Genomic DNA, 22735 nt, shown 5'->3' with positions numbered 1-22735 from the left:
CTGGGAACATAGAACCACGGCCAGCGAGAGTTGTGAGAGGCAGTGCCTGCTGACAGTCAATGTCAGGAAAATGACTCAACCCTGACAATCAGATTACCCTGATAGGCGACACGACCATTGATTTAAATGGTAACTCATTTGTATGCAGGCAATCCCCGACTTATGACCCCACGTCCTGCAACCCCCCGCATTTACAGCCACCCTGCTTCAGGAGCCATGGGGCCGCCTACTGCTTGGCACAGCCCCTGGCCAGCTCTGGGTGCCATTTGCACCACGTCGCGGGGCCACCTACCACCCGGCACAGTCCCCAGCCAGGTCAGGGTGCCATTTGTGCTGCTGGCTCCAGGAGACTACAACTCCCAGGAGGCAAAGCAGGCCAAGAATGGAACCTCCATTCATAACATTGCCCCTATGGACATTAAGTGTTCAACTTACAATGGTTCTCCAGGAACCAATTAGGTCGTAAGTGCGGGGGTCACCTATATATGTTTACTTGTTTTAGATTATAAATATGTCTCTTCTTCCTCTCTCCTCAATAAATCTTTAGATCGTTTATTACAGGATATCTACAAGCATTGTCTTTGGTGTAGAAAATAAGAGTACCAAATGATCTGGGGAAAGTAGCTGGTCTCTTGGGACTGGAAGTAACCTAAAGGTGGTGTGATTGTTGGCATAATTTTTTTTTACTAATTTTTTTACTAATTCCTGTTTTTCTGGGTGGCAAGCTAGATGGGAGAGTGAAGTGATTGTCTGTGACTGGTAAGTTTGTTATAGTGATACAGGAGTACACATTCATTACTGGCTTGGTAAAATCCAATTATAAAACACTATGGCTATGCCTACACTCACGGGTTCTTGCGCAAGTATGACCATTCTTGCGCAAGAATCTGCAGAGCGTCCACACTGCCCGCCCGCTCTTGCACAAGGAAATTTACAGTTCGGCATGGTGAGAGAGGGCTCCTTGCACAAGAGTTACACTCTTTTTTATCAGATGTAAGCCCTCTTGAGCAGGTGCTCTTGCACAAGAGGGCAGTGTGTACCCTCAGCAGGGATTTCTTGCACAAGAAAGCCCTATGGCTAAAATGGCCATCAGAGCTTTCTTGCGCAAGAGAGCGTCCACACTGCCATGGGAGCTCTTGTGCAAAAGAACCCTTGTGCAAGATGTTCTTGCGCACGAAGCCACCAGTGTAGACATAGCCTACCAGTTTGAGGTGTCTGCCATGTTTTTGTCATACTGCCCTGATGTAGGTGTGTAGCCAGACACAAATCCCATCTTGTTTTTCCACGAACCCCATCTTGTCCCCCCCCCCCCCCCCCCAGAGAGCAAGAGAAAGACAGTCAGCCTTTGATGCCCTGGGAACGCAGGTGTGCTGCCTGTCCCTGACTCTACCATAAACAGAAACCAGACAGTAAATGGGCTAGCTGACGACCCAGGGCCTCCTGTCGCCCTGATGGCTAGTACCAGTAATTGACACGCCTGCACTGTCCCAGGAGAGGAGTCTTCACCCATCACATACCAGAGGTGCCCATTGTCTGCATTTTCCCAGGTGTAAATTATGCTTTGCACCCTTCGTGGGAAACTTGGTGTTCAAAGCCATTTTTCCTAATTGGCCACTTGAGACCAGGAAGAAGCCTACATGACCCAAGGGGTATAAAAAGAGGTTCCGCTGCCCACCCCATTTGAGCTCCAATCATCTATACCTGCTGGCAGGTATTGTCTCCCGAGGTCTGTGGGACGCCCAACCTCGCCCTACTTCTTCCCGAGGGATTGAGAGAAAGACGCTGGCCACGCCAAGTCTGAAACGCAGGGGTGAGAATATATACCTGCTATGTGTCTATTTTGCATGCATTTAATAAGAGCTCAGAGAACCAAAAGGGTTTCATGGTACCTGTAAGTGACTTATTAGTGTAATTTCTGTCCTGTCCTTTGTAGTGGCGTGTGTTATCTGTAACACAGTAGTAGCATTTAACAACTAAGTTTACCCTGTAACAATAAAATAGTAACTGTTTAAGCTTTAACCTAACTCCTTCAGTTGCTGTAACAGAACCAAGCACAATTTAAAAGAACTTCAGCCGGTCATAAGGGACTCACTGCCCTGACCGTCAGCTGACAAGGTGTTCCTGGTTGTGAGCAACTTAAAGTGTGACACCCTCCTCTACATAAGAGCCACAGGAGAAAAATACAGCTACAAGATTAGGGGAAGGGATCCTGCTCTTTACTTCCTGGTAACAAAATTTAAAAAGATGGCCACTTAGTGCAGTGATGGGCAACCTAAGCTAGTGAGTGGTCTACGTGAATGGCTGTTTTATCCTAGTGGGCTGCAAAATTGTTGTAACCAAAACAGTCTTCTGGGATAGGGTCACTTTTATAATTGCTCTTACTTAGAAGTTGCAGGGTGTTCCAATTGGACTGTAGCAGCGCTTTGATTGGATGGGAGCAGAGGGAGCACAGGCTCTCACATTCAATGTTGCGTGCAATCAGCATGCACCTCACTTCATATGTCCTTACTTTATGTTCACGTCACTTTAGTGATACTGGTAGGAAATAAAACCTTATGTAGATGGGGAAACACAAAAACTGGTAACCCCATGGGCAGCAGGCCACCCACAGAACTCTGATGGGCAGCAGATCACAGATTTAGCATATGCCCCACACTACATGGCTATGTCTACACTGGCAGGTTCTTGTGCAAGAACTCTTGTGCAAGCACATGTCCACATTGCCATGTGCAAGATGTGCTTTTGCACAAGAGCATCCATAGCAGGGTGGACGCTCTCTTGCACAAGAAAGCTCTGATGGCCATTTTAGCCATAGGGCTTTCTTGCATAAGAAACACTTGCCGCGCATCCACACTGCCTTCTTACGCAAGAAGGCTTACACTTGTAAAAAAAGAGTGTAGCTCTTGTGCAAGAAGCCCTCTCTTACCACACCGTACTGTAAATCTTCTTGCACAAGAGAGGGTGGGTGCTCTACAGGTTCTTGTGCAAGAACCCGCCAGTGCAGACATAACCCATGTGTGCTATAGTAGCATAGCTGCAACTATGTGGCTGTAGGGGATTGCTTCAGCGTTTCCATCACTGCAAGAAAATCCATCCCCTTGAGGGGGAGAATTCGTCCAGTAACGCAGCGGCGTCTGCGGTTCGAGCGCCCAACATCATGGCACTAGGCACGGAATCTGCCCCGCCCGGAGCGCTGGAGCTTGGGTGGCTTCAGTCTCAGGTGCAGACTAGGCCTCTCTGGGTCAAGAGCCATCTGCGTCTGGCCACCGCCTAGCACGGCGGCCTCCAGCCCCTGGGCGGCACCGCAGTCGGACCTTCGCCGCCAGGCCGACCAGTGACACTCCGGGGAGGGCGGGGCTCTGGGATCCGCGGCCCCCTCGCGGCAGGGGGCTGCCAGGGTTGTCCCACGCGCAGCGAGCGGCAGCGCCGGGCAGGTGAGGGGGCTGCAGGGGCAGTCAGGCAAGGCACCTGCCTCGGTCACGGGGCTGTCGCGTCCCTCTGCCGCCCCACGAGCGTTCCCCTCCTGGCCCCGGCCAGTGGGCGCAGGACTCCTCGAGGGCGGGGTAAGGCTCGGAGCCGCCCGTCATACGGGACCTGCTCGAGCACCGGCTGCACTTCCGGGTCAGCGGGGGGCGGGGCGGAGAGGGAGGTTGCCTTGCGTGACGTTGCTGAAGGGTTCGGGCTGCTGCCTCCGCTGCCTGTTATTGTTCCTGCTCTCACGGGCTGCTGCCTCCGCACGCTGAGCCGCCCGAGAGGAGGGAAAGGGCAGGGAGCCCGGAGGAAAAGGGCTCAATTAGGTGGCCGTTAACGGTTTCGAACTGTCCGCAGCGCGAGCCCTGACAGCAAGGGCGGGGGGAGAGCGCGCGTCACTGAGGAGCGAGCGAGCGAGAGACCGAGCGAGAGGCGGCGGCGAGGGCGGGGATTGGGCGGCCATGGCCTACGCGTATCTCTTCAAATATATCATCATTGGGGACACAGGTACGCGGGGCAGGGGCGCGGAGACCCTTACTGCGGAAATGGGGAGGCGGGAGAGCGAAGCCCGACCCCGGCTGCCCCATTTCCGCAGTGGTGGCGTCGCCGACGTGGTGACTCCGGGTGGGAGGAGGCTTCCCCCGCCCCTGCGCTCGGCAGCGGGCCCCGCCCGTGGCTTTGGCCTGTGCTCCTCAGTCCCGCAAGAGCCCGCGGTGCCAGGCGCTGGGGCTTGCTCCGGGCCCGGCCCTTCGAGGTGGGGAAGCGGCCGCTGCCTGGGGACAGCCCTGGGGGCGGGCAGCGAGTCATGCCGCAAAGTGCGACAGAGAAGCTGCCATCCACGGGGTCAGCGATGCTGTTCCGCTGCCCAGGCCTTGCCGAGGCCTCCTCGCCCAAGGAGCCTCCCTGGCGCTTCGGGGCTGAAACTGCAATTGCCCCCCACACGCAGTGTAACCTCAGCACCAGACCGCCATGAAAACCCGCCATTCAGCCAGACCTGGGATTTGCCAGGCACCAGTAGTGCCTAGTCCAGCTCTGCTTCTGTCACCCAGTCTCCTGATTTAGAGACTTCAGATGTTGCCTTCTGCCTGGTCTCACTTGGGCCCTTTCTCTTGGTCCCATAGTCGCTGGCAGTGCTGTGGGAAATCTCTAGCTTGGCGAAGCCACTGTCTATGCAAATAGCTAGCCACAGATGTTAAAATTAAGCTTCCCAAATGATGTGCTCTGGGGATATGGTGGCTGGCTTGCTTTCCTCCCCAGTGTGGGCAGGGCGTGTAGCTAATCAAAATGCCACACAATCATTTGTCTTGGTGAGGTATCATATTTGATTACTGTGAAACCAATTGTAACATAATCATGGCTAACTTTTAAGAACAGATATATCATGTATTTATCTGACATCTAGCTAACATCTAAGTACTTTACTAAATATAAAAAGGCTTTTTACACTAATGTGGCGTCATAGCTGCATCACTCTATATTCAGTTCAGTTATTGTTTGTATAAATGAACCTGATCTACTGCTGGAGTTGCTGTTCATGGTGTAAATATGTTAATTTCTCTGAAATAAGTGGTTTCTTGGGTATATGGCTCCTATTCTGTGTAAAGCTTGACCTAAGATCTTGAAATATACTCTGCAAGATGTGTTTCAGAGGTAGCTGCGTTAGTCTGTTTCAGCAAAACAAGGAGTCTGGTGGCTCCTTAGACTACCAATTTTATTATGGCCTATGCTTTCGTGAGTTAGAACTCACTTTGTTTCACTTCATGCATCTGATGAAGTGAGTTCTAACTCACAAAAACATAGACCATAATAAAATTGTTAGTCTTTTAAGTGTCACCAGACTCCTTGTTTTTTCTTCAAGGCAGTTGATGGTGCTATTCTGTGTCTTTAGAGATCAGAAACTGTGGCTATTATTACCGCATTTGTATTGGTTCCACATGCCCTAAGTCTGTTTTAATTTTTAAGGCTGATAGTATCACAATCTGACAGAAGTCTAAGATGGAGGAAAATACCTGTGAAGGAAGCAATTTATTAATTTAAAACAAACTATTATAACTTTTCAAATTCATAATTTGTGATGAAAACTTATAAAGGAGACAAAATCATGGCTAAAATTAATTTGATTTTAACATAAAGAGTTCCCCTTGAAAAGGTATGAGAGCCGTATTTCTATAAATGGCTAAAATAGGAAGGTGGAAAATCTTTTGTGAGTTTGTGGTGTTTAGATCTCTTGTGAACACTTGAAAAATTCTAGTGTTGCATCTAGAAACCAGCTTACCTGCATTAGTGTTTGCATACTGACCCAGAGATTATTTCAATGATTTTTCATGTCTTCAGAGTCACATTGGTTATGTGGTGATTTGACAGTTACTTTTAAATGTGTTGTAAAAAGAAAAAGGGAGACATTATTGGACTCAATCAAAAGATTAAAATTAAGTTGATCTCCATTGCTCATTCATGAGAGAGAGCTGGTTATGCAAGTAGTAACACAAATAGGATGCATGTATACCAAAACTGCATGTCTCTGATATGAATCATGGCTCTGAGTGATTTTATTCACTAAGGTTATGTCTACACTATGGGACAAGGTCAAATTAAGATACTCAACTTCAACTACATTAATTGCATCACGGAAGTTGAAGTACCTTAACTCAACTTTTGGCGCTTTCCGCACTGCAGGAAGTCGAAGGGAGAACACTCTTTGTGGAAGCAGAACTACTGGCGTCGACTGGAGTGCCCTTCTCAGTTAGTTAGCTGTCTTAACTAGACGTGCTAATTTGAACCATAGAAGAGCAACAGTGGCAGTTTCAATCGTTCTCTGTAGTGTAGACATACCCTAAGTCCGTGGTCACCAACCAGTAGATCCATCTACTGGTAGATCTCAGGGGCTCTAAGAGTAGCTCTTGAGCCCTCTCTGAACTGCGCACCTGTGCAGTCCATTTAGATTAGATTTCCTCATTTGAGGAGCAGCTACTCACTGAGCAACAACACAAGTGAGTAGCTGCGAGGAATGATGGGAGCTGGGAGGTCGGGAGGGCTGAAACACCCCAGCCAGCTGACTGCTCCAGCTGATCGGCGGCTTCTCCTCTGCACCTGCCCACGTGGAGCTTGGTGCACCCTGGCTGAGCGCCGTGGCCAGCTGGCCGGGCAGCCACTTCTCTTCCTTCCAGCCTGGCTGCCCTACGCTCAGCCCAGGGAGGCTGTGTCTAGCTGCAGCTGTGCTGGAGCAAGCTTCCAGGCTGAGTGTAGGATCACAGATGCCCATATACGACTAGCAATCTCAGACTACAACCCAGACTTCAAGACACTAGCAGATACTGTTCAGTCACAGGTGTCACACTGAGACTTTGTTATTGGAAGAAAAAAATATATAATTATCAATACTTGATTTTAGATTTAAAAAATAGCAGAGAACAAAATGTGTAATTGTAAATGCTTCATTTGACATTTAAATAGCATGAATTAAAAACAGACCATTTATTTCATAACTATAAACGTGATTTTAATTTTATATATTGCATAATTTAAAAATAAACTTTAACAGAGTGTGTAAGGGCTGGGGATAGCAAGTGATGGACAGGAGAATAGAGAGGGTGGGGCTTCAAGGAAGGGGTGGGGCTTCAAGGAAGGGGCGGGACAGTAGATCTTCGCTTGTTCTGAGACTTAAAAAGTGATCTTGGGTGTAAAAAGGTTGGAGACCACTGCAGCCTAAGTGCAAGTATCGTAAATGCTTATTCTTTAATTGCAGCTACAGAAAATTGATCATCAGCCTGGCACTTCCTACTCAACCAATCTCATCCATTTGTGTTCTGCTTACTCTAGTGACTTACTTCTGTTACCTTCAGATGATAACAGATCTGCAGCTTTGGTAGATCCTACCTAAGACAGAATTGTTAATTAAGGTCCAGTTGCAGAGATTTCTGTTGTGGCTAATATATGAGCCACAAATAATATGTCTCGACTTTCGGATCCAGGTTGTGTTTGAAGGGCTGGAAGCTAGGAAGAAATGTATTTATAAAACTGAACAAATTTTAGCTGAAATAAGTGAGACAAAAAGTTTGGAACCCTGTGGTGTAATTCTTAATCATTTTTTAAAGGAAATACTTCTGAACACAATCAGTAGAGGACATAGGCCCTCTATTTTACAGTAGTCCTGAGTACAGGTTCAAATATATTGAATTAGCCAGCAGTAGACCATGAATTACAAAACAAGTAGTAAATGTTTAAGGTAAAATAAAAACATTGTTCTTCTATATTAATGGATAACTTAAGTGCTCTGAAAAAGATCATTTCAATGAGACTTTTAAACAGGCAGGTGGTTATTAAATAGTGTGTTCTGGACCTTACATTAAAATAATGTTATATGCATTTGGTTAAAACTAATTGGAAGGGAGCAATATTTAAGATATCGTGAGTGCCTACTTAATTCAAAAGTTACAGAGGGGTAGCTGTGTTAGTCTTTAAGGTGATGAAGACTGTTGTTTAAGTTTTTCCAGTTACAGACTAACAAAAATGTAGATGGTATCATGAGCTTTCATGGGCACAATCCATTTCTTCAGATGAATGGAGGTTTTTACTTAATTCAAGACAGACACCCAAGAGTTTGGACACACCTTGTCAAGAATGAAAGCAAACTGGTGCTCAGGTTCTGCTATATGTGGGGGACTACTGCAGTTCAGCCCTGAAAAAGACACATCAAACTTCTCTCTCCAGCTCCATGTCAATGGATATGGGACTTGATGCATCTAAAAAAAAAAAAAAAAAAAAAAAAAAAACCTATTGAACAGCTCTTTTTAATAGGGATGTGAAGGTTTAACCGGTAAGTTTAAGGTTAACCGGTGCGGCTGGGGCTGGAGCAGCTCCCAGCCTGCCACAGTGGGCTAGGGCATCGTGCAGGAAGGGGCTGTTTTGGTGTCCCAGGAGAAACAGCCTCTGTCTGCAGCGGGCCAGGGCATCCTGAAGGGAGGCTCTGGTTCAGTGCCTCAGATGGAGCATCCTTCCATGGTGTACCTGGAGCAGCTCCTGCCTGTGGTGGGGGAGAGAGGGGCAGTGTGTGTTCTTTAGTCAGTTTAATCAGGGATTTTACATCCTTACTTTTTAATAGATCAGACCTGATTAAGATGAAGGAAACTCCTTTCAAGTTTGTGTAATGAAGGCATTTACTTCATGTGTAAAGGTTATTTTCCTGGTGACGGTGTCATCTTATAATGCCTAAACATAGTGTAGTAGTGATTGATCATTTCACACTAACCTTTTAAAGGTTCTGTGGATACATTGTGAGTTACGGATGTTAAATGTCAGTTAACTGAATAGTCGATTAACCTCATGAATTCTTATTGGTTACTTCACTATTCTATAGTCTCTGAGGGTAGGGCTGGCAGCCAGTGCACTCCAGTCTCACTCCCAAGGAGCCCCCTGCCACTCTGCACTGCTGCCTTTGGATCAGAGGCAGCAGCACAAGGTAGGAGGTGGCTCGCAAGGGGAGACAGTTTAAAAAACAGCTCCCCTTGCAGGCTGTCAGCCTGTCACTCTGCGCTGCTACCTCTGATACAGAAGCAGCATCCCCTGTCCAGGAAGACAGAGGTGAGGCTAAACTGCCTGCCTGTCCAGCTCCTAATACACTTTAAATGCAGAGTTGCAGTGGGGGTAGGTCTTGGTGTGATCCAGGACTGAGCTGGGCTGCTGGCCAGCTTGCTAAAAAATTTACTGGCTGGGAAATGTGTGTAGTTTATAGCATTAACCTGTAAGCTTTTGCTTATCAGTTAATCAACTACACTATTACACCCCTATTGTGAATTCCTTCCAAAGGTGGTGGAGTACCACCTTCTAGAATAGTTCATTCTGGAGAGGTACTTTCCCCTTTCCCGCCATAATCTTGAAGGTCCCTTAGCTTGTATGAGTAGGTTGACTGGAATCATAGCATCCACTCAGATTTTTAACATCAAATACAAAAAATAGTATTTCTTGTTACCAAGAGAACCAACTGTAAACAGCTGCTGGTTGTATCTTTTTCTTGCAGCCTGACAGTCTTGTAGTTTGAAGATCATGTCAAGTCTCATTCCATTTGGGATTGATACTACAGGCAATCCCCGGGTTACGTACAAGATAGGGACTGTAGGTTTGTTCTTAAGTTGAATCTGTATGTAAGTCGGAATTGGCGTCCAGATTCAGCCGCTGCTGAAACTGATCAGTTTCAACAGCGGCTGAATCTGGATGCCAGTTCTGACTTACATACAGATTCAACTTAAGAACCCCAGGTATCCCCAAGTCAGCTGCTGCTGAAACTGATCAGCGGCTGATTCCAGGAAGCCCGGGGCAGGGGCTTCCTGGAATCAGCCACTGGTCAGTTTCAGCAGCGGCTGACTTGGGGACGCCTGGGGCAGAGCAGCTGGGGTGCTGCTGGGTTGGTCCAGTAGCGCCGCCGCTCCTCAGCGCTACTGGACCAACCCAGCAGCACCCCAGCTGCTCTGCCCCAGGCGTCCTGATTCAGCCGCTGCCGAAACTGACCAGCAGTGGCTGAATCAGGATGCCTGGGGCAGAGCAGCTGGGGTGCTGCCGGGTTGGTCAAGTAGCGCCCAGAGCGGCGCTACGGGACCAACCGGCAGCGCTCCAGCTGCTGTACCACAGGCGTCCGGAGCAAAGCCGCGGAGCACGGGGGCAGCGGGACAGCCCAGATGCGCCGTGGCTGTCCTGCTGCCCTCGGGCTCCGCGGCTTTGCTCTGCTTTGCTCCCTGTCTCCCTGGTCTGCAGACCAGGGGGATGGGGAGCAAAGTGGCGGGACACGCGGACAGCGGGCAGCTCAGACGCTGTCCGCTGCCCGCGTGCTCCGCCGCTTTGCTTCCTCTCCCTGCTGGAGACCAGGGAGAGGGCCCCGTTCGTAACCTAAGTCAGATCCGCGTAACTCGGGGACTGCCGGTACTTGTCTCCTATCCAGTCAGGTGACTAGGTTAGAAAGCCTTGGGGTATCCTGGTTTCTATGCAAGCAAGCAAGCGTTGGCTAGCATGATCATGCAACACCAAGAGCCTATTAGCCTCACAGAAGCCCAGCCTGGAGCACAAGAGAGGAAGTGCAAGCTATTGGCTAATAAGAAGCTTGGGAGTGGCTGGTAGCTCAGGCTTTGTCTGTGATACAGAACCCATATTGGTATAGCTGTGCATGTGTAGCTCCTTAGTAAAGATGTGGCCTGTGTCACCAGGAGTTTTCTATTGCTATAGAAATGTCATCAGCCTCCCTGAATGGTGTTTGCTATGTTGACAGAAGTCCTTTTCCATCAACATGACTGTCTACTCTAAAGGTTTTGTCAGCATAGCTATATTGGTCCAGAGAATGTTTTTTTCACACCTCTTGACAGAGTAATTCTGCTGCCATAACTTAAGTGCAGGTCAGCCCTTAGCAACTGGACTGGAAATCTACTTTTCATGAAGATAAAACAAATCAGTTTAGATTTTTTATGAAACAACCCTATATATTTATTCCAAAGAGGAAAAGATTTGTTGTTTCAATACATTTGAAGTTACACATGCTATTAGACAGAGACTAAGAGAAGCTGAGAGTGAGGAGAATGTAGTTGTAGGCAGGAAAGAGAGTCTGAGGAACAAAGACTGTTGCCTTGAATACAGTGCCTAACACTAGAACTGCAAGCCATAAAGTTAGTTGGAATTTCCTTCAACCCTCATTATAGAGGGACTACTGGGAGACTACCCAAGAATATGATCAAATATACTTCTGGTGCTAGCCTCCAGTATGTTATTCAGTAGGTTTCAATGATGCCATGTGGTTGTCTCTTAGTATGTAACCAAGCACTTTTAGATTTGGCTTCTAAACAAGAATTCAAGTGTGTTTTTGTTCTTGGCTCAATGTGTCCAACCTCTTGGTTTCTGTCTTGAATTAAGTATGCATTCGGGATATCTCAAATGTTGTCTCCTTCTGGATGAGACTTAACCAAGTGTATATAACAACATTAAAATAATGTTATATAAGATCTAGATGTATGGAGGGGCTGGGCAGATGGGGAGCAGCTCCCCAAGTAATGACTCTTATCACATCTCCTGGCCCCGTTGTTCCTCAGCCACAGCGGGAGGGGTAACTGTTTGGGGAGCTGCTTTTCCTGTCCACCCCATCATACCTCGCCTCCTCCATCCCACTTAGTCACAACCATCTGCATCCTGACTCCACCACCACACCATGCACCATTCCCCAGCTCCCTCCTGCTGTGCTCCCCACTCTTGACTCCTCAACCTTTACTGAGCCCTAACCACTTTCAGCTGGACTCTCCTGCAGAGTTCCATTCTCCCTGCACCCAGAACCCCAAAGAATCCTTTGTGCATCCAGATACCCCAGCCTCCTCACTGAGCAACTTGCACCCAGATTATGCCATACAGAATTCTGACAGGATTTTTGGAAAATCCTATATCAAATATTAAAAATTCTGTGCCAAAAAAAGTTTAAATTCTTCATAATTTTGTCAAAAATCACAATTACATTAACTATGTAACTTATTTATATTGTGTTGTTTTGACACCTCACACGTGAAGAATTTTGCAGAATTTTTAATTTATTTAGTTCAGAATTTCCTCAGGAGTATAATGTAATTTGTTTAATTTCTGTTAAACTTCTGTTACATTTCTATATGTTTTATAACTGGTATTTATTGGTAGTACTTTGTCTTCCTGCCTCATACAGAACTGCCCCAGAGCACTATGTGGCTGGCTAAACTTGAATGTCTATAGTGAAGGCTTGAAACTAGGGATTAGGGATGTGAATGACTAGTCAGCTATTAGATAAGTAAATGCTTATCGGGTAGTTAACACACTAATTTCTTCTCCCTTCCTTCCCCCCTCTTTGCTGCCTGTCTCAGAAAGAGGCAGCAAAGGGAAGGGAAAGGGAGGGCATGCTTCAAAGTGGTAGTGCTGCTTGGGGTCTGCTGCTTTGAAACACTGCATGCAGCCTCGGCTGCATGCGGCATTTCAAAGTGGCAGCGTCGCGTGGAGCCTGGGGTCAGCTGGGTCCTGCTCCACTAATCCCTAGCTTCATGCAGCACTGCTGCTTTGAAATGCCGCGTGAAGCCTGATGCTGGGCTCGCAGCAGCATTTCAAAGCAGCAGCACCGCTTGGAGTCAGCTGGGGTCACTTAGAGTCTCCAGCTAACCCTAGGCTCTATGCGGTGCTGCTGCTTTGAAATGCCACAGGGAGCACAGGGCCAGCAGGGGGACTGCTTGAGCCCCCTGCTGGCCCTGTACTCCCTGCAGCGTTTTCATCTTCAAAGGCGGAGGCACCCTTATCGACTAATTGAATAGTTGATGCATATAGCATCGATTATTTGATTAGCTAGTGAATCTAAATCTAACTGGTTAATCAGTGGGGACTGGAGCAGCTCCATGCTTGCTGAGAGCAGGGGGGCAGAGTGACATCCAGAGCACTGTCAGCAGCGGGTCTGGGGACATCAGAGGCAGCGGCTGCTCCAGGTGGAAGGGGCATATTCCAGGTAGGGGGTGTTCCAAAGAGCTGGAGCAGCCCCAGACCACAGTAAGCTCAGCTGCAGAGGGTGGAGGGGGACCTGCCCCTCCATTAATGGATCTAAAATCCTGTTTAATCGGTTAAACAAGATTTTGCATCCATACCCAACACACAAATAGGTTTATTTTGACTAGTACTTCAAGCTTAAAACCAGTGTTGTCTTGCCACCAGTAGGCTTTTAAATTAAGGTAGCAATCTTAATGTGAAATTGTATTTCTTAGAAGTGAATACATAGTGTAGGAGGTATATTTTCAAAGAACAAGAGTTAAATATAAAACAGCTATTAAAAACTCAATGTTTGCTGGTTGTTACAACACGTTTCATATTCAAACTGTGAGAAACTGACATTGTTGTATGTGAAAACTGTTGACAAATACTAATTTAAAGGAACCCACTATGCATTTATTGTATTGTTTATATCAGTGGTTTTCAAAGTATGGGTCATGACCCAGTTAGGCACTAGGTTGCCTTGCTGTAGGGTGACACGGTGATCAGATGGGGTGCTAAGGCCAGCTTCCTGCCTGTCCTAGCACTGCAGAATGTGCTCGGCCCTCAAAGCTGTCAGCAGCAAGTCCGGCTCCTAGTTGGAAGTGAATAGCAAATTCTCATAAGAGAGAGAAAAGCAAAACAAGCCAAAAAATTAAGCCAATCCTATTTCAAACCAAGACCAAAATGACTTCCTTCCATTTTTGCTCAGCAATGCTTGGTGACAAACCAGGAACTGGCCTGTGGGTATGTGGAGCCAGAGCTTGGGGTGGGGGCAGCCTGTGGAACTGGACCTACTCCTGACCACTTCCAGGGTGCAGTACATTCCGCTAGGACCTGCAGGAAGCCTGCCTTACCATCCCACTGCATCACTGGAGCTGCCAGAGGTAAGCCTGTGCCCCAACAATCCCCCTGTCCCAGCCCTGAGCCCCCAACCCAGAAATCCTTCCTGCACCCCAAACACCCCAACCCATAATGTGCATCCCCAGACAGAGCCTGTACTGTAGTCCCAAGCCCAGAGTCCCTGCCCACTTTGCCCCACCCCACCAACCTGCATCACAAATCCCTCATGTCTGGCCCTCAGGCAAAGCCTTCACCTCCTACACCCTCAACCTCTCATCCCTGTGGCTCCACCCTGGAGCCTGCACTCTAGTAAAAAGATTTAATTATGCTGGGTCACAGGCATCAGCAATTTTCTTCAATTGGGTTACAAGAAAAAAAGTTTAAAAACTGGTTTATATACAGTTATACACCAGTGTGTCCCACAGAGATTGCAACCCTAATTGGAAAATCAGATAATACATACAGCTGTAAACATATCTGACTTTGGATTTATTCCTGGGCTTTACCTGATGTTTAATTCCGTGTGTTCTGCTTTTTGTTTGTTCAGATCTACGTGAGTCACTGACATAGCATCAGAATAAAAGCCATCTCTCTTAAAATCAAATGTCCTTACCTTTTTTGCTATTGAAATAAGCAAAGTGAAAATAATAATTTGGACCATATACATCATTTTTTAAAAGGGTAGACACTTGAAATGCTGGGTTTAAGAGTTTTCTGTTTGTTTTACATTATACATTTAGGTATTATGTTGTCTAGAATAATCTGACTAGAGGCATTTTACTAGCTCTCCACTGGAGCCAAGAATGGAAACTGAGCAGTGGAAGGAAAGAGAAGATTTTGTATCAGACTTTAAGATTTTGTATTTAATTTTTTAACATCTACTTGATTCGTTGACTAATACAGTAAAAAGGGAAGTCTTGGCTGGAGATTCAGCACACTTGCCCTTTTAGTTGAGGTGGCAGAACAAACAGTATCTCCAAGTCTTCCATCAAAACTAGCAGAGACTCCTCCTCCCACCAGCCTTTCATGTTGTCCTTATACTTCAAAGAAACACATGGTGTGGGGGATGGATATGTCACCTCTAAAATTTCCTGTTATTAAAATGAAATTACTCTGCTGAAAACTTATTTATTTTTCGCTGTTGGTGTTTTGCCTTTCAACCGGTTTCACTTTCTTGTCTTTATGGGCTAGATTAATGCTAGATTTGCTTTCAAGGCATAGCATTCTGATATTTTCTGTCTTATTAGGAAAGAGGTAAAAACTAATTTCTAACATTGTTAGCTTTTTTGACTGTTGCTGGACATTGAGCTGATGTTCTCAGAGTACTATCCCTGATGATTCTAAGATCTTTCTTGAGTGGTAGCATTTAATTTAGAGCACATATTTTTGTATGTATAGTTGGAATAATTTTCTGATATTCACTACTTTGCACTTATCAACACTGCATTTCATCTGCCAATTATTTGCCCTGTCACCCAGTTTTGTGAGATCCCTTTGTAATTCTTTGCAGTCAGCTTTGGACTTAACTAACTTGATTAAATTGGTATCGTCTGCAAACTACCACATCACCGTTTACCTTTCCTAGGTCACTTATGAATATTTTGAATAGCCCTGGTCCTGTACAGATCCTATATATCACATTCTAGTTTTAAAACCGAGCATTTAAAACAGATGCATCAAAAGAGTGTTGTGAGCAAGACACAAGAAGTCATTCTTCTGCACTACTCTGCACTGATTAAGCCTTAGTTGGAGTATTGTGTCCAGTTCTGGGCACCACATTTCAAGAAAGATGTGGCGAAATTGTAGAAGATCCAGAGAAGAGCAACGCAAATGATTAAAGGTCTAGAAAACATGACCTATGAGGGAAGACTGAATGAATTAGGCTTATTTAGTTTAAAAAAGAGAAGACTGCGGGGACATGATAGTGGTTTTCAAATATCTAAAAGGGGTGTAACGAGGAGGAGAAAAATTGTTCTCAGCCTCTCAGGATAGGACAAGAAGCAATAGGCTTAAATTGCAACAAGGGAGGCTTAGACTGGACAAAAACTTCCTGCCTGTCAGGGTGGTTAAACACTGGAATAAACTGCCTAAGGGGGTTGTGGAATCTACATCACTGGAAATATTTAAGAGCAGGTTAGACAGACACCTGTCAGGGATGATTTAGAAAGTGCTTGGTCTTGCAGTGAGGACAGGGGACTGGACTTTATCTTTTGAGGTCCCTTCCAGTTCTAGTATTCTATGATTCTTTGATTTGTTCCTACCCTCTGTTTGCTATCTTTTAATCAATTATTGACTTGAGAGGACATTTTGTCTTATCCAATGACTGCTTAATTTGCTTACGAGCTTTTGGTTTGGAATCTTCTGAAAAGCTTTTCAGAAAAGTCCAGGTATGCCATATCAACCAATCACGCTTGTCCATATGCCATTCAACACCCTCAAAGAATTCTAATAGCTTGGTGAGGTGTGACTTCCCTTTGCAAGAGCCATGTTGATTGTTCCTCAACTTATGTTCATCTCTGTATATCTGATAATTCTGTAATGTAGCAGCCTGCAATTGTGCCAGAATTTCTTCTGGAGCTTTTCTTAAAAAACAAGTTTCATTAGTTATTTTCTGCATGCTTCAGGGATTGATTTTAAGCAACAGGTTAAATACCAGTTAGTAGTTCTGTGAATTCATATTTGAGTTCCTTCAGAACTCTTGGGTGAATCTCATCTTTTCCTGGTGATGCATTATTTTTTTATCTATCATTTTGTTCCAAAACTTCCTGTATTGACACTTCAATTTTGGACAACTCCTCAGGATTGTCATTTAAAAAGTATGGCTCAAGTACTGTTAGTTTTTTGTGTCTTTTGCTAGTTGCTCTTTAAATTCTTTTTTGGCCTGCCTAATTACACTTTTATACACAACTTGCCAAAGTTTGTTCCTTTCTATTTTCCTCAATAGTGTTTGACTTCCAAATGTAAAGGATACCTTTTTTGCTTTTAACTATCTCTTTTACTCTTCTGTATGATTAGGGCACTTGCCACTCTTTTTTTTACGCTTAGGATTGACATTTAGTTTGAGTCTCTGTTCTGGTATTTTTAAATAGTTTCTATGCTGGTTGGAGGCATTTCATCCTTGTGACTGTTCATCAATGTGATTTGTGACTGTTTCACTGTAATCCACAGGGTTTTGAATAGCGAGTGGAACTAACCAGAGTTCTGTTTGTTTCAGTCCTTTGCTTGCTTAGTAAGTCTGAGCAGTAGCAGACTAATAAGAGCTGACTGAAGATTTAGAAGGACAAAAATATATTGTTGTATATTAGATTAAATCTGGAAGAATATCTTAACCATAAACTTTAAAAATGTAATTAATTTGAAATGAAATCCCGAATTCAGCAGAAATTGATGGCTTGAGCTGCCTATGTTCTCCAGGAAAAACTTCCCACTTACTGTTAATGAATTTTTCAAGTTGTGGTTTAAACTACTTAATAATGTCACTTTGTTTAGCTGAGTCTGAATTAATTTTGAATCTGAATACTTTGATAAAAAAGGACAAGAACAAGTCTTGTGTGAAAGCTTGGGCACTGGTGTAGTCAGAGACTCAGACCTTTTGACTATTGCGTCTTAGGATAGTATTAACATCACAGAGGGTTTACATTTCCAACATGGATACTCTGTCAAAAGCCTGCCTGTGGCTTTAATTAGACAAAATACTTTTCTCTTCCCTAATGTGTATAGTTGTTTTATCAATGAGATACAATCACCTCTGGCACAGAATATTTTATTTCAACAGTAGGAAACAAGAAGTGATTCTTCCATGTAAAATGCTAAGATGATTTCAGATTACTATATAAATCTATTAATAAAAATATCTCTAGCCAGCTGGAAAGATTAATTTAATTAAAAATGCGATCACATGTTAAATAGGGAATTTTGTGTCTTAATTGTCCCCCTCTGTCCCTTTCTGAGAGACTTCACTCCTCTTACATTTTAAATTCACCTTGGTTTTACACACACATGTTCACATCTTCCTGATATTTTTTATTATGATGACCTTGAATTATGTAACTAAAGTAAAATGCCACATTTTTCTAGAAATGCATGAAACTTAAATAAAAGGAAGCTGGAAGGTCAGTGTTCTACATTGTTGACAGCTTCATCAGCAAACAGCTGCTGCCTATGTGTTTATATAACTGAAGTGTATTTTTTTTCTGTGCCTTCTATTTTGTGGTGTCATTCTTATGGCTTTGTTCTCAGATAATCTTGATTGCTAGTGATTTTTTCTATCACAATCATATTGGCTGTATACATTCTCTGTGTTCTGTTCACCACTACCAAAGGCTTTGTCTACACTGCTAAGTTTAAAGTGCAGCCCTGGCAGTATGGTCACCACTGAAAGCTCTCCCAGTGCAGTAGGTAACCACCTTTCCAAGGGGAGTGACTAAGTATTACCTATTTGCACTGATGCCTTACAGAACTGGGGGTGTGTGTGTGTGTGTGTGTGTGTGTGTGTGTGTGTGTGTGTGTGTGTGTGTGTGTGTGTGTGCGTACCCCTGAACTAGAAATTTACAGTGCAGTAAAATGACAGTGTAGACAAATCCACGACCACTGTCTCGTACATGCACAGAAAATTACTGTAGGATTGGGATTCCTGCTGTACTCTGCTTTTCCTCTGTTTTGTAGGATTATAATTAGATTATTCTAGCCACGTTTTGAAGGTAGCAGTCATGTATCTGGGAGTGTGTGAGCAGTATGAAGCAAGGAATATGGAAGAAAAGTACAAGAGGAAATGATAGGGAAACTATTTATGGGGTACCGAGAGGGAAAAGTGCTGTACCGCACTACAGTAGAAGTATGAAAAAATAAGGGTAACGAGCCATTTTATAGTCATGCTGGTCTTAGTGAAATCTGAAATTAGTGTAGTACTAATGTGTGTGGGTTTTTTTTATTTAAGTATTATTGACCTGTTGTTTTTAGAATTATGGTTGTCATTTTCTAGGCACTTACTTCTGTTTTTTTTAAATATATATGACAAGGATATAATTTAAATATATATGACAAGGATGATATAATATTGATTGTAGTATGATAATGAAACAAATATCAGGACCTGTATATCAAAATAATAAATTGTATATATTGGTTTAAATGTTATAAATTAAGTTTTAATTACTGCTGCTTAAGTAAGGCTTTTGAATTTACTTTCAGGTGTTGGGAAATCATGTTTATTGTTACAGTTTACAGACAAGAGGTTTCAACCAGTGCATGACCTTACCATTGGTAAGTTCTTCCTTTTTAAATATGCTATTCAAAAGGTATTTAAAAATAAGGATATAGTTTAAGCATGATGGATTGCTAGGTGGCTTAGCATATTGGTTATAGATTATATATCCTTTCATTTTATTGCCATTTGTTTCATTGTGACACAAGTCGTATATCTTTGCAGTCTGCTGGCTATATCATAACCAATATGAAATAGGATGTTCATAGTGGGTAAATATTCGCATCACAAAAGTTCTCCAAAATCATAATTTGCAATCTCCTTGACTGCCTCTGCAAGAAGGCCATTTGACTAAGTGGGCATAGAAACTCATCAAGCTTGAAGCATATTAGTAGAATGTATGGAGAGGTTGCCTTTGCTTAGTGGTTAGGACTTCAGTCTCTAGGGCTCTGCCGTTTGCCGTGATCTTAAAATTAAGATTAAAAACAAAGCCGACTTCAAAAAATAACATTTGTGTTTACTAGATGGGAAATGTTTGAATTGTGAATATGATTATCACCAGGAAAGGCTACATTTGAGACCTGCTTGTGCAGCCAGAAGGACCCCTTGTTTTAGGAGCTCCATAACATTCTGTGTCTGTTATGTGTGAGCTGTATCATTTCTAAAATTATAGTACTTCTAACTGTGTTTATTTTTTAATTAATTTTAATCCTTTAGGAAACTAAGCATTTGGTGTCAGACTGCCACACTTCCCCTCCCCATCAAAAATCTCTAATACCATACAAGAACAGATTCTTCAGACATCTCATAGCAGCAGCATAGCCAGCATGGGTCAGGTGAGCCCCCACTTTGAGTGGATGGGCAGTGAGAGTAGTAGTGATGGAACCGCCTCTTTCCCCTCATCTCGCTGACCTTCAGGGAGGGAAAGAGCTGTTCTCCCACTCCCATCAGGTGCTTGGAGCTTGCCCTGCTCTTCCTGTGGAGTGCTCCTGCAGGGGAATGGGATCGGTGGCTTGCCCTGCTCTGCCCAGTGCTTTATCTGGGGAATGGGATTGTTGTCCAGGGCTCCAGCTGCAGAGCAAGATTGAGGCAAGGGCTTGCCCTGCTCCACCTGCCAGGTGTTTCCTTCTGGGGAGTGGAGCACCGGGATTTGCAAGCCCCCAACTTTGCTCTTTGGCTGCTGTGTCCTTTTTACCTCAATTGGATCAACATGATACAATGATAACTACTGTGTAACAGAATACTGTCTCCATTTCTCTGTTACTCACAACACTCCTCTCATCCCTTAATAACCTAAGAGACCAGTGAAATAACAAGGAAGTTTGTGTGAACAATGTTATGAATAAAGAAGTTGTGGGAGGGAGCATTTAGAAAAAGGGCATCTTAGCTGAGACCATGGAGTAAAATGTATTACAGGTGTATAAGAAAATCTTAAAATCACATATTGCAAACCCAGGAAATTAGACTTAAAGAAGTTAAAATAAATCTGGACATGTTAAAATATAGAAACATACAACTAGGTACCCACATAACTTTTTTGCTCCGATACAATCAGAACCCCCTTTTTAAAATGTCATATCTGTATAGTTTGGATTTATGAACTCTAGGGACGTGCAAGGGTAAACACGTATACAGTTAACCAATGAGCCTGGGCCCCTGTATCAGACACAGCAGCGTGGAGCGGGAGGGCAGGCAGGAGCTGGTGTGCGCAGGGAGCCGGCTTTTAAGCCAGCTAAGTACAAGCACTGGCTCTTAGAGAGACGCCTCCCCTCCTTTATACTCACCCTCCCGGCACTGCAGCCTCTGCATATAACCGCTAAATTTTCAGTGGTTACACGTTTACCTAAATAAACACATTTTAACATTCCTAATGAACCCTTTTACACATTAATCATAATTGTATAGTATAGAATTGCATACTCTGTACTTTAGCTGCATTCTGATATAGTTTTCATCTGGGAATGAAGTACAGGCAGTCCCCGAGTTACGCAGATCCGACTTATGTCGGATCCGCACTTACGAACGGGGCTTTCTCGCCCCAGAGCTCGCAGGCAGCGGGACCGCCCAGAGCGCAGCGGTCCCGCCACCTCGACCTCCGGGGCGATAAAAGCTGCTCCGGGTGCCCCGGTCTGCTGGGGACCGTCTCCAGCAGACCAGGGACACCTGGAGCAAAGCCGGGGAGGCGGAGGGGTCCCGCGCCTCTGAGGCTTTGCCAGAGCAAAGCCGGGGAGGCGCGGCACCCCACCGCCGCTGCCGCTTTGCTCCCGGTGCCTCTGGTCTGCTGGGGACCGTCTCCAGCAGACCAGGGACACCTGGAGCAAAGCCGGGAGGCGGAGGGGTCCCGCGCCTCTGAGGCTTTGCCAAAGCAAAGCCTCAGAGACGCGGCACCCCGCCATCACTGCGGCTTTGCTCCCCGTGTCCCTGGTCTGCTGGGGGGGGGGGGGCGCAGCTAGTGGGCCCCCCCCAGCAGACCAGGGAGATGTGGAGCAAAGCCCCGGGCCTGTGGTAGAGCAGGTGGGACGTTGCCGGTTGGTCCTGCAGCACCGCTCCTTGGCGCTACTGGACCACCCCGGCAGCACCCCAGCTGCTCTGCCCCAGGCGTCCTGATTCAGCCGCTGCTGAAACTGACCAGTGGCTGACTACAGGAAGCCCCTGCCCCAGGCTTACTGGAATCAGCCGCTGATCAATTTCAGCAGCAGCTGACTTGGGGATGCCTGGGGTTCTTAAGTTGAATCTGTATGTAAGTCAGAACTGGCGTCCAGATTCAGCCGCTGTTGAAACTGATCAGTTTCAGCAGTGGCTGAATCTGGACGCCAGTTCCGACTTACATACAGATTCAACTTAAGAACAAACCTACAGTCCCTATCTTGTACGTAACCCGGAGACTGCCTGTAGTTTGGGTCTCGAGGCACATCTACACAGCAAGGAAAAAGTCTCATTAAGCTACGCAGCTTCAGCTGTGTCAGTTGTGTAACTGAAGTAGAAATAGCTTAATTAGGATTTTGCCGCTGTACACACAGCAGGAAGTCGAAGGAAGAACACTCTTCCTTCAACTTACCTTACTCCTTGTGAAATGAGAGTTACAGGAGTCAGAGTAAGAAGTCCTCCAGCTTGCCATTATTAACATAAAGTAATGCCATTATTCTGAAATGACACTGCTGTGTAGACATACTGTCAAAACTTGAGTTAAGGGGATGGGTCTGAAGGCAATTTAATCAAGCAGCATGATTTTACTATGTTAGCCAATTGTAGTTAACTGATCAAGTATTATTATTTTATTATTTTGCTGAGAATAATACATTTATAAAAAATATACATTTCCTTTGTCATGCTTTTGAAATATGAATATATAGTACTGTAGCAAATGAAACAATGAATTCATGCTACTTGGCTCTTTGGGTAATGTTGATTGCTAAACTAGCTCCGGAACCACTGAGATCTGAGTATCACTGCTATAGAAATATACTTAGGCTGAGATTTACAGACACCCTTATGGGTATTAAAGGTCTAATTTTAAATAGGATTTGAGGGTCTGATTTTGTTAAGCTCCTTTGAAAATCCCACATTTGTGTAGCTACAAACACTTGCCAGAATTAAAAAAAAATTAAACTACAAAAACTTTATTTTCCAGAAGTAGGGAGTTCCTTCAGCATCTATTAACTTTGTACTTGCTGAACTCTCACTGTCATAACAAAGTAAGGTCACTTCTGTTTAAGTGCC

At 44.8% G+C, this 22735-nt stretch overlaps 1 protein-coding gene across 3 annotated transcripts in view; it reads left to right on the top strand.

The window, feature by feature from the left end:
- The first annotated feature begins 3538 nt into the window (after positions 1-3538).
- The window catches only part of RAB2A (RAB2A, member RAS oncogene family), a 59520-nt gene continuing 40323 nt past the window's right edge, over positions 3539-22735 (top strand). The window contains exons 1-2 of one of the 3 annotated variants that reach the window (XM_089776248.1): positions 3539-3563; positions 19003-19074. Coding sequence is in view for 1 of the 3 variants with exons in the window: in XM_006113633.5 (XP_006113695.1) it covers positions 3933-3978; positions 19003-19074 (118 nt within the window). In the remaining 2 variants the exon portion in view is untranslated. Of the gene's footprint in view, positions 3564-3628; positions 3979-19002; positions 19075-22735 lie in introns of those variants that run through there. The other 2 variants (XM_006113633.5, XM_075920649.2) reach the window with 2 other exon arrangements.

The sequence above is a fragment of the Pelodiscus sinensis genome, chromosome 2 (assembly GCF_052426305.1).
Source record: "Pelodiscus sinensis isolate ZL-2025 chromosome 2, ASM5242630v1, whole genome shotgun sequence".
Taxonomy (NCBI): Eukaryota; Metazoa; Chordata; order Testudines; family Trionychidae; genus Pelodiscus; species Pelodiscus sinensis.
This window is presented reverse-complemented; position numbering and strand designations above follow the sequence as displayed.